General features: G+C 41.7%; 1 protein-coding gene across 3 annotated transcripts in view; it reads right to left on the reverse strand.

The window, feature by feature from the left end:
* CAPN3 (calpain 3) overlaps positions 1-12,243 on the reverse strand; it is a 66,273-nt gene that overhangs the window by 33,679 nt on the left and 20,351 nt on the right. For all 3 annotated transcript variants that reach the window (XM_037900404.2, XM_037900406.2, XM_037900407.2), the window contains exons 5-11: positions 12,052-12,220; positions 9,828-9,968; positions 5,964-6,047; positions 5,449-5,534; positions 4,019-4,096; positions 2,339-2,499; positions 724-893 (exon numbers count right to left, since the gene is read on the reverse strand). In XM_037900404.2, coding sequence (XP_037756332.1) covers positions 724-893; positions 2,339-2,499; positions 4,019-4,096; positions 5,449-5,534; positions 5,964-6,047; positions 9,828-9,968; positions 12,052-12,220 — 889 coding nt within the window. The remainder of the gene's footprint in view (positions 1-723; positions 894-2,338; positions 2,500-4,018; positions 4,097-5,448; positions 5,535-5,963; positions 6,048-9,827; positions 9,969-12,051; positions 12,221-12,243) is intronic.

Raw genomic sequence — 12,243 nt, forward strand, 5'->3', positions numbered from 1 at the left:
GTGATTGTCATCACCATTACAGGGTACTGCCAGTGGCGATGCAGTATTTGATTCTGATAGGCGTAAATCCCATGACCAAAGAGAAGTTCGGGATGCTACTGAGGAGCAATGTGGGGAAGTCGGGAATGGGGATTGGAAAGGGATCTTTCTAGGTAAAGTGACACAAGGCAAATTCCTATCTGTAAGTTAATATGGACTAAATGAATACAGAGACCTGAATTTCCCTACTCTCTTAGTTCCATCCACTCTAGAAGAGTTTCTTTCAGGTACCAGATTCTCTCTCCAGCCACTGAATAGTAAAAGCTGCCACTCCTCATTCTTTCAGTACTGTTATGAGACTGCTTAGTCCCATTTACTGATAGGCATTACTGATACAATTTCTGGTTTGGTTTTAGACCAATCTTTACCATGAAAGGCCTGCCATAACAGACCTACTAGTAAATATTAGATAATACTTTATTCCCATTTTCTTGCATCTTCTCTGGAAGATGGATACATATGCTTGCCACAGGGATAATTTTTTAAAAGTAGTAGAAATCAACTTCTTGCTGGAATCCTTGAAAATCTTTGTGTTTAAAGGCAAAATCTACAGTTAATGTAAACTAGGCTACATTATAAAATTAGCTACAGTCCATGGAGGATTTGTACTGTTGGGCTGCAATTTGGGATCAGCTGAACTGTGTGGCACTGGCGAAATGAACAGCATCCTGGTAGTAATGGTACCTCATATATGGCAAAGCCAATAGTGAGGAGGTTGGCTCCGAGTTTGCGCTCTTTTCTTCTGTTTTTCTGCATCAGTGCAACCAGGAAGCTGCAGACAACCTCATTATCTTCAGGATCATCATCCTCCTCCAGGAGCTCCAAGCGATACTGAGGATTGGTCCAAAATGTATCTGCAAAACCCCAGACACCGCCCCCCACAAAATTAATATAAAACTTCAGTTCTTTAAGATGATACTCATTGGCTAAGACTGTTTTATCTTCTATTTATCTCCTGTATTCACTCCTGGTTTTCAGTTCTTGGTAGACAGGTCAAAAACTGAGTTAATCTCCTTTTTTACACATTCCTTGGGCAGAAGTTGATTTCTGCAAGCAAAGATGGAAGCTGGCCTATACAACAAGTGACTCTTCACCATATGACTCCTTTATGGGGCTATATTCGTATTTTGCATACTCACTGATATTAGTGCTGTTACTGATGGTGGACAGTTTGCTTTACCTTGTGTAGTAGCCATTCTACTGTATTCCATACAGCAGGGCTTCCCAACCTGTTTGAAAGAAGACTCCTGTTTCCAGTAAGAAGTATTACTGACACCCCAGTCATCAAGTCTTATTTGTCTTAGTACATTATAGCTTTACATCAGAAATTGTTTTTGGAATACAATGCCAAAACCTAATTGCTACGACTCCTCACCTCTCCAATATAATGTCTTACTTAACTTGTGGTGGGGAAACCTAGACTTGCAGTAAGATGAGCTAACAAAGAATAATCTGGTGTACTTTTCCTGTTTTTTCTCCATTTCCATGCAAAGAGGAACTTCTGCCAGATAAGCCAAAGCATCCATTCTACTCCCTGTTGTTGCCTTTGCTGGTTCAGAAAATAATTGATTTAATGGTTCATTTCACATTCTAGTGAAGATAGGATTTTATCAGATTGGCACTGCCCTATTTCAGAACATCCACCCCTTCCCAACAAACAATCTGCGAGGCAAACAAGAGTATCTTGCATTTATAGTATTTAGAGAATTTTGCATCTTTAAGCCCTTGCTGATTTACAAGCTACGCACTGTAAAACTGAAACTACCACTAACTTAGAAACCCTACCACATGTCTATAACTTCAGCCAACAATGAAATGCTGCTACCCCTATGTGAAATGCTGCAGTTGTTTTATGGCAACATTGCAAATGTGTACAACAACCGAGGACAGAAAGTGAAGACTATATATCTCACTGAAACTCCTGAGGAAACTGAAATTGGGAGAATGTAAATATCTACAATGAAATTAGGCAAGCACACAGAAGTTAACATCTGTTCTCTCACAACAGGTGCCACAGAATATTTGAACAACAACAAATAGTTAGGGCCTTTTGGGTTTACATCTCTTTCGGTAAAATGATACGTCCAGGAATATGGTGTTCCTTAATGCCATACTGTGCTGTTACCTCAGGACTCAGGAATGTGCCAACCACCAAATCAACAACTCAATTTTTGCAGAATCTGGATTTTTTCCTAGATCAAGTGCTGATTAGGCTGCTGCATGATTCTGCATAGCCTGTGAAATCTGACACAATCACAGGCCAAGGGAGTTTGGTTCTACTAGAAGAGATTTTATTCACCTGGATAATTGCGACAACCTCCTGCGGAGCAGCCTCTCACCCAACGCCCCTCATTGACTGAAACTGTCCAAGTTTGGAGCTTATCAGCCTCCAGAGTATCAGGTGTGAGGTTACACATCTCCAGCTTTGTGAAGTACCTCATGAAATCGTCAAATGACATCCTAGAGAAGCAGGGAGGGGGAAAGGAGAAAATAATGGGTATCCAAAGAATAGGGGTGGACAGATAAGAAAACTTGGATTCTGGGTTCATATGGAAAATGGATCCCATAAAACCAATTTCCCCACCCCAAAATCTCAATTATACAAAACGGCGTGTAGGGAATTAAGTTTATGAAGATTAAAGATCATGTCAATTTCTGTGCCCACCTCCTTGTGCACCACTTTGAAATTGTCCATATAATAGATGCTCTGTCATTCCTATTAATATGGAAACTTGGCAGTCCTTTTTCTTCCTGGTTCCACCCTGGTTGCTGTTTGACAAGGGCAGACTAATTAGATTCGTGGTGCCCTAAAATGCTGTGTGTATGGAAAATCCAACTGAATTTCCTCACCCTCTTGTCTCACTGCTGGAAGAGCATGACCAGGGTGGCTTGGACATTGACAGTATGACTGTGTAGGAATCAAAAGCATGAGTTTAAGTAGTCAATAATGGGTATCCACGAAAGCTTATGCTCTAATAAATGTGTTAGTCTCTAAGGTGCCACAAGTACTCCTGTTCTTTTTGCGGATACAGACTAACACAGCTGCTACTCCACAACTTTAGGATGTTTGAAATCTAGATCCAGATCTGCTTCTGAATTTTGTGGCTTGACATTACCTCCCATTTATTTATTTATTTGGATTTATTTAAAAATATCCGACACAAATTAAATCATTTATTTTTGTCTTCTAAAGATACAATAGGTTTGTGCTACCCAGTTTTTCCTCTCATAACATTCTCTTTGAATATGCCTCCTCTGTGTCACCTACAAGCTCCATCTACACTTGGAACTGGCGGTACGATTCCCAGCTTGAGTAGACATACTCATGCTACCTCTCATTGAGCTAATGCTCTAAAAACAGTAGTGTAGCTGCAGTAGCATGGGCAGCAGTCACTGGCGGCACAGGCTAGCTGCCTTGAGTATATCCCTTCCCCTCCAGACCTTATCGGTACATACTCAGGGCAGCTTGCCCATGCTGCCGCTTGCTGCTGCCTGAGCTACCCTGGCTATACTTCTATTTTTAGCACGCTAGCTTGATGAGAGCTCGTGCAAATATGTCTACTCAAACTGTGAATCACATCTCCTGCTCCAGGTGTAGATGTAGCCTTCTAGTGAATGCCTTCTGGAGGTGCAGGAGACACAGAGATATTGGTTGCCCTAGAGATTTTATACTGATTATTTCAGGATCTTTTAACTCTGCCAATAATCCAGAAGTACAGAGAATAATCCTTCTGAAATTAAGATTATTATTGTAGGGGACAGCATATACTGTCTTCTGGGCCAGAACATACTAGGTTCATATAGGGAAGCACATGCTCATCAGATCAACGGTAGTAAGAATGTCCGTGCAACCTTAACTTATGGAGTTATGGTTCTTTTTGGCATCTCTAGGAACTCTCATGTGTACCCAGTCAAGCACAGACATGGAAGCACTTCTGGGAAAACACAAGTTCTGAGATGGAAGAAGGTGTATCCTCACCAGAACTCTCCATCCTCTGCAATTCTGTACTGTAGTCGGATTTTCTCTGCTTTGTCAATTAAGTTCCATTCGTCTGAACTGCAAAAGAACAAACAGGAATCTTTTGCACTTTGCAATACACAGTTATTGAAGAAATTGTTAATACTTTATTGTAAGCCCTATTGTGTTCAAAGCCAACAGCCGGCACAAAAATTTCCAAATTCTTAATCATGTTACAGCCATGAATGGCAGGTTTTTTTGTTACTATATCTGCAACTATCCTAGTCAGTTTCCCTCTTCCTGCTCCCTTTAATGCTGATATGACAGACAAGTTTGATTCACTGTTCTTATTTTGTGCTATCAACTTTACCACAATCACTACTTTACCACTCCCCCACAGGCAGGCAAGTGCGCACACACTTCAGGTTTTAGTTCTATTTCATGCTTATGGCACTCAGCAATCTGCTGTACTGTCATTATTCTGTTTGGGTCAGAGATGGAAAGTGTTGCAAACTCCAGTCCTATTTTAAGAGCGATAGAGGGTCCTATTTGCAAAACTCAGTGAGGAATCTCTTTCCTTCTTTCACACACACGGTCTCTCTCTCTCTCTCAGATCCCTGTTCCTCCTGCTATTCAGTGCATTCATGGGCGGCACATGAACTGCCCCTGCGGGGAGGCTAGCCCCCACCTGGGCCCCTTGTGCCCGAGGCCCGTCCCCTACCCCCGCCAGAGCCCCAAGACCCACACTGTGGCTGCTGGCCCCCGAGCCCCAGGCCACCCCAGCCTGCCCTCCTGGGTGCCCCCAGCCCCAGAGCGCTGGGCGGGTGGCCCCAGCACTGGGCAGCCCAAGCACCGGTCCCGGCTGCCCCAAGTCCTAGGCCACTGGCCGGCCCACTCTAGCCCCAGCCACAGCCCGCTTCAGGGATGAGGAGCAGCCTGGGCTGGGGTCATGGTGGAAGAGTGGCAAGCAGAAGGCGGTCATGGGGATGGAGCATGGGTGGGGCCATGCCTGGCTGTTTGGGGAGGCTTAGCCTGTCCTCACCTGGGATGCCCGTTGCCCATGAGTACATATGAAGATTACCTCCCATTCCAAGTCACAGTCTTGTCTATGTCTGCAACAGAACTCAATAGGCAGGAGAAGCTCTTGGCTGAACTATTAAGCCATGCTCTTTCCTCTCTCCCTGTCATCAAGATTCCCCTTCCCAAGTAGATTTCATATTTTCTTAAAATCCCGTCTTGTCTAAAGTAGTCCCTCAGCTAAGCACTCAGTGCAGCCTCCAGAAAAATAGATACTTTCATATTCCAAGTACAGGTGTCAGTACAAGAGCACAGACACTGCATACACCTCATTTTCATCTTAGGATGCAATCACAGAACAAGCACAATGTGTTTAAAGTGGAATGACTTTTTTAACCACACCCTATAGATTCCTAGGTTTGCTTTTCACCTACTTGTCACTCCAGGCTCCTTTCCATTCCACTTGTCCCCAGGGGTTCCTTAGCCGCACTAGCTTTATTTTTCCTGCTTTAAATGATGTCTTGTTGAAAAAGAAAACACGATTGAATAAATTAATTAGTCTCGCATGGGCTCAGAAGGAAATGTACTACATGTTGAATCACTCATGCCCTCTTCCTACAGCACTTATGTATTCCTTAGAGGTCTTCTACCCCTCCAGTGATCTGACACTCTCCAAGCACAAGGCAGCATGAGTGCGGGCATATTGGAGTTCTCTTTGCGCCAGTATCCCTTGGTTTAACTTACTGTGCATTATCCACACTTCCCTCCCCCCAGCCAAGATTCTGATGGGTTTCTAACTCTTCCTTTTCAAGAAAACTTGTATTATTTTAATGTTTATTTTGTTTACAAAAACTCATAACTCTTATTTTCTCCCTGTTTTGACATATTGCTTGTCTGTCCTAAACAACAACATCTTCCTAGCTGTACGAAAGAATAAATCCATACATACCTCTTCCACTGCAGTAACTGAATAGGCATGTCCTTTGACTAGCCCACAAATCATGCGTGTCTCAAACTGCATTGGGACTATAGTCTGTAAAACATGGAATAAAAACAGTAAGAAGCACATAACAGACCCATTCCCATACTTAAGGAAGCCATGTTCTCCCTCTGCACCACACTAGGTCTCCAAATAGGTCACTTGGAAATTGGGACAATAACCATTTGCTTCTATTTCATAGGATCATAGATGTTAGAGTGGGAAGAGACTCATCTGTCATAGAGTTAATCTAACTGCAAGGTTAGGTTATAGTCTATCCTAAGAGAGGATATGCCAGATACAGACCAACGTACCAAAGGACGTGGTGGATTATCCATCACCTGAAGTCTTCAAATCAAGAATGGATATCTTTCTTAAAAAAAAGTTGTAACTCCATCATAAAATATGAGCTTGATGGAGGAATTACTGGGTAAAATTCTTTGACCTGTGCCATACAGGAGGTCAGACTAGTGATCCCTTCTGCAGTCAAAAGTCAATGAAATTATGAAACAGAATAAACTGATTTAAATTATTTTTTATCAAAGCTAATGTTAAAATGATCTAATACACAGGTTAAAGAGTTTCTATATATCTGGGTATAATGCTTAAGTTATCCAAAAGTACAAAGCTTGCTTTTAAAAGTTGTAAAATACATATAGTACATAATCTTCCCAAATTAAGGTTAATAAATGTATACTAATAATTTCCACAGTCCAGTGTGGGATCGGCTAGAGTGCGCACATCTAGAAGCGCCTCTCTCCCATTTCTGAAGATGACTGAATATGCATTTTAATGCATATTCATGCAGGGAGTCTTGTTCATTAACACTATATATGAATTAATGAGGGATCTAAAAGAAAATTCCAGATCTAACCACATCACAAACTTTGGTAAAGCTCATATTCTGATCTGAACTTTGTGGCTCAGGGCCATCACTAGTCTGAATACACATTTGTAGTGTCAAAAGGTAGCACTGTCACTCTGGATCTGGAGATTGAGCACATATATCCTGCCAAGCAATGCCAGGAGACCTGATTGTGCTCAGTCACTTCCTGGGCCGAAGAGTTACCTCACTAATTTGCATTGGTAACTGCAAGACTCACTGTGAATTTTGCCATCTAGTAATTGAATGAAATCAATAGAGACCATTAATAATTAAATCACAAAATGTACTTTGCTCATTTATTTTTAGTTTAGTTTACTGGTTTATGGGAACACCTCATAATGCACTAGTATATTTCCTACAGTATATTTACTCAAAATAATTAAATCTAATCAATATGAAGTTTCTCTACAATTTCTGCTATTCAGCCTTTGCTGAGAGGTGACAAAGTGGCAATTTTTTTTATTGGATTAGCAGGTTTCTACTGCATATCCTTTAGTAACATCAGAACCATTAGAAATACCAGAGTCAATAGTCTACATATTAGAATTCTCTTAACTTTATACCTTCCTATGCTCTTATACTGATGGTATTAAAATGTCTTATGTTATGCTCTGTTCCTACTTACTTATATTAACATGTATTCTCTTTTTCTTTGTAGATGCACATTATATTTCAAAATGATTTATAACAGCCATGCTTTAAAAAAAGTCTGACCAATTGAGTTTCAAGAGTGATGTGCTCAGGGGTTGAGTCTCAACCTACAGATGCTCAGGTCTCCTGAGAGATACTTTGAGGCATTAACCAGCAATTCAGGTACCTGACGTGTTTTTATTTCCTAAGCTGAGGATATCCATATATTGGAAAGAGAGAGAACTGAAGAGAGGGTTATAGTGGATATAAGCAACAAAAAGAAAGCCCAAGTGATCAAATTCATACGTATGAAATGAAATATGAAACTTTCCCCTCCTCCTCCACTATTTTTGTCACTGGAAAGGAACCTGAAATCACAGTAGTATAACAATATACGATGTATAAGAATTGCATGCACATGCCAAAAGCCATTCCATGAATTTCCGACGATAAATAAGACATAGAGGGGTAGAAATGGAGAATTCGTAGAGTCAGGTACCACGATAATGAGTCTGATCCAAACAACAAGATAAAATAGAATGAACCTGGCTGTCAAAATTATTTTCCATTATTTCCCTTCTGTGTCCATTTCCTCTTTCCTTCTTCCCCTTTTTTAACTTTAATATTCTTCCCATCTAACTTCCTCTCCAGCGCTCCTCTTTTCATTTCTCTATCCCCTTAATTTTTTTTGTTTTCCTCCCCTCTGCAATCCCCACCTTTTACAGTTTTTAAATTCTCATGTTGCTCCTGCCACCAGTCCACTGGTCCCCATCTCTGCTAAATTGACTCTTTAGGAGACAGCCAGTGACTTCCCAGTATCACGGCTTTGGATGGGTGGCTCAGCCATTTAGCACTCAGCCAAATAATATAGCAACAGGAATGGCAACTGCAGGAATAATTTTGTGAACTTCTACTAGTGTGTGGTACCAGAGGAGGAACTCTGGTACAGTGCCAGACGAATAGGCACAGTTTCAACACCCTGTGCTTGGAAATAAGGAGGGTCATTTGTACATGAGCCAAGAATATTTGCAAGAAATTACATAATTTGTATACATTTGTGTACTTCCCCAAGGAATTACATCATTTTGCAAGACTAAAAACTGATGTCAAACAGGAAAAGTTTTATTTCTCCTTCTGTCCTTCTTCTATTAACTTCTAAATTAATCTGTCTCTTTTGCACACTTCCTGACACTTTTTGTTGTTGCTTCTCTCGTGGGAGCAAGTTGTTCACACAAGTTCTAAGTTGTGATCTTAACTGACAGCTGCCTCTCTGGATGCTAAGAAAGTCTTTTGGGAGAATTATACCTGTCACTGCATCTTGAGAGGATTGAAATCATTTCGAACCTAAGAACACTCAGACATCCAATGATTTTTAGAACAATTTTTTAGTTATCTTCCAGCTGATATTTTATAACTCAGTGCAATGTGTAAAGAATTTGAAAACACAGTTGCTGTGCTTTTCTAACTGGTGTCATAAATATAAAGGGAAGGGTAACCACCTTTCTGTATACAGTGCTATAAAATCCCTCCTGGCCAGAGGCAACATCCTGTTACCTGTAAAGGGTTAAGAAGCTCAGCTAACCTGGCTGGCACCTGACTCAAAATGACCAATGAGGGAACAAGATACTTTCACATCTGGAGGGGGGGGGGAAGGCTTTTGTCTGGCTGTGTGATACCTTTGCCGGGATCAGATCAAGGATGCAAGCCCCCCAACTCCTGTAAAGTTAGTAAGTAATCTACCTAGAAAATGCGTTAGGTTTTCTTTGTTTTGGCTTGTGAAATTCACTGTGCTGGAGGAAATGTGTATTCCTGTTTTTGTGTCTTTTTGTAACTTAAGGTTTTGCCTAGAGGGATTCTCTGTGTTTTGAATCTGACTGCCTGTAAGATTATCTTCCATTCTGATCTTACAGAGTTGTTCTCTTATCTTTTTTTGTTCTTCTAATAAAGTTCTGTTTTTTAAGAATCTGATTGGGTTTTTTGGGTCTTAAAAATCCAAGGCTGGTTTGTGCTCATCTTGTTTATTCTCAAGCCTCCCCAGGAAAGCGGGTGTAAGGGCTTGGGGGGATATTTTGGGGAAATAGGAACTCCAAATGGTCCTTACCCTGATTGTTTGTTAAATCACTTGGTGGTGGCAGCATTTTACCTAATCCAAGGGCAAAGACTTTTAACCTAAGCTGGTAGAAATAAGCTTAGGGGGTCTTTCATGCGGGTCCCCACATCTGTACCCTAGAGTTCAGAGTGGGGAAGGAACCCTGACATATGGTTACACGGCGAAGAGTTAGGAGGCAGGGGACAGTGATTGCTGGAGGCATACAAACCCAGGCTGGCCTTTCATCCGTGCCTTGGAAGGTTAGAGTTGAGTCAGTCCTCAGCATGCTATTCACATTCTTCACCATTCGGGCAATTAGTTCCCCAAGATCACTTTGAGGCGCAGTCCTGTACGAGAAGCCCATATTGTCCTGGTACAGAAAATGGGAGAAAGAAGTGGTACATGGGAAGTGAATTAGCGAAGAAAGAGAGGAGGAGAAAAGGGAAAATGAAAGAAAAATGAGAAGGAGATGGAAGAAGATAAGCTTAATTAGAGAACTTCCATTCTCCTTCATTACATACCAGAGGTTCTGCTCTTTTATCTGTAGGGCTCAATGACACTAGAGCTCTAGTGCTACTATGGTAGCTCCATAGTCCTGAACTCGTATTGAAATGAGCTGTGCCTCTAACTACTATGATAGACTCAGTTCCGCTCAAAGGTCAAAGAGAAATGAGAGACTTGTAATTAGAGGGCACATCACTCTACTTACTTCACAAAAGCCATATGTTGCTGCTCACTTCTGTTCCACCTCCTTCCAAAAAGACATGGCAGCGTCCCAGCTGCTTACCTTCATTTGTGTGGGTGATACTATGTCACCATGCAATTATGTCATATGAAGCAGTGAAGTCATGGCCACAAATGACAACATGAGGCAAGATGGCAGTGTGGTGCAACAAAAGGTTAAAGTCCCAAGAAGCTTCTCCAGAAGATACTTCAGAACCCAAGCCCACTGAAATGTGTACGTTTCCCTCTTTTTTCCTGTTTTAACCTCTGCAACTAATGGTTCTGGAAAATCAGAACTTCATGAGATAGTCAGGAACCTTGCAGAAAAAGTCAAGTGGACTTATATAAAGGAATTAATTTGACTCCTCTTTCTTTCTCTGCCACCTCCACTTGTATGTACTTAGCTTGCAATTGCAATTCTTTCACTTATAAGTTTTGTTTATTTTTGTTCTTGTTTCAGCATCACTTTTCTGGAAGATTAGTCAATACCAGCGGCAGTGCGTTAATATGTCTCTCCCCCCGCCCTGCCCCCCATTGGATGTATTTCCTCTGGCATCAGGGCCAGGATATGGATTTGATCTTTTTAGGCTTTAAGAAAATTAAAGCCTCAGAAATACTGTGCTGATTAATATTGCTTTAAACTTCTATAGCTAGCTAGTGCTCTCTCTCTCTCTCTCGCTCTCTCACAAGCAGTGTACAAAGGCAGTGTATTCTAAAGGATAGACATGACTCAGGAGTCGCAGATTCTATTTCCAACTATGCCACTGGCCTACTGGGTGACCCTGGGCAAGTCACTCCCCCCCTCTCTGTGCCTTGGTTTCCCATCTGTAAAATGGGGATGATGATACTGATCTCTTTTGTAAAGCACTTTGAGATCTAGGGATGTGACGTGCTATATAAGAGCTAGGTGTTAGTATTACTAACATTAATAAGTTTATCCTCACAACACCCCCACCACATAAATATTCTTACATCTGTTTTAGAGATGGGCAAACTGAGGCATAGGGGGTTAAGTGACTTGCCCCAAGTCACACAGCTGGGGCCTCTCCTGCAAGCTGTTGTGCACAGCAGACTCTTCTGCTGCTGTTAAACCCACTGAAGTCAGTGGGGTTCTGTGTGGGTGTAGGAGTCCACTGGTGCAGAGCAACTCGCAGGATCAGGGCCTGAAGTCACAGAGTTGGGAACAGAGTCGATGTCTCCTAGCTCACAGTCCATTGCTCAGACCACAAAACAGGGCTTCTTTCCTTACTCCTTGTGGGACAAATCTTGAGGCCTTAATTTAGTCCATATTTAAGGCAACTTCCAGTGACTACAGTGGGAGTTGGTCTGCATATAGACTGAATGAAAACTGAGTAAAAACCTCAGGATTTAGGTCCCTATTCTTTATAAGCTATAATAAAGCTAAAAATTTCTAATATAACATTTTAGTTTTTTTGTGAAGCCTGAGGCAAAGGGGACATCTTTTGAACATCCCATGTTCTTCTTTGGGTGCGGACACTTTTTGTCAACTTTCCCAAGAGCCAGTTGTCAATAACGTACAGGAAGTTCCCCCCCTTCCTGGTGGAGTTTCTAAGTCAGACCGAACAGAGATCCTCTGGTCCTAGAAATAGACTGGCGCTATGCCAGTTTAGCAAAGCTCTCACAAAGACATCTGTGATTGTCCCCTGATTTAGAGACCCCACTCCTTTGCAATCCAGTATGCCTTATCCGCAATGTTCACATGGACTTACATCAATGGAGCAGGCCATGAGCGATCCTCTGTCCTTGGCATGTTTCATGATCTTGTATATATCTTTGGGTGCATCTTTTATCTCATAGAACTCTGTCACTCCTCCTGTGAAATCCTCCATGGCCTCTGTAGTATTGCCTCCTTTCAAAGCCTCATAGGACCCGTGGAGTCTTGGAAAGGGGAAAAAAAAGTT

The sequence above is a fragment of the Chelonia mydas genome, chromosome 6, assembly GCF_015237465.2.
Source record: "Chelonia mydas isolate rCheMyd1 chromosome 6, rCheMyd1.pri.v2, whole genome shotgun sequence".
NCBI classification, from domain to species: domain Eukaryota; kingdom Metazoa; phylum Chordata; order Testudines; family Cheloniidae; genus Chelonia; species Chelonia mydas.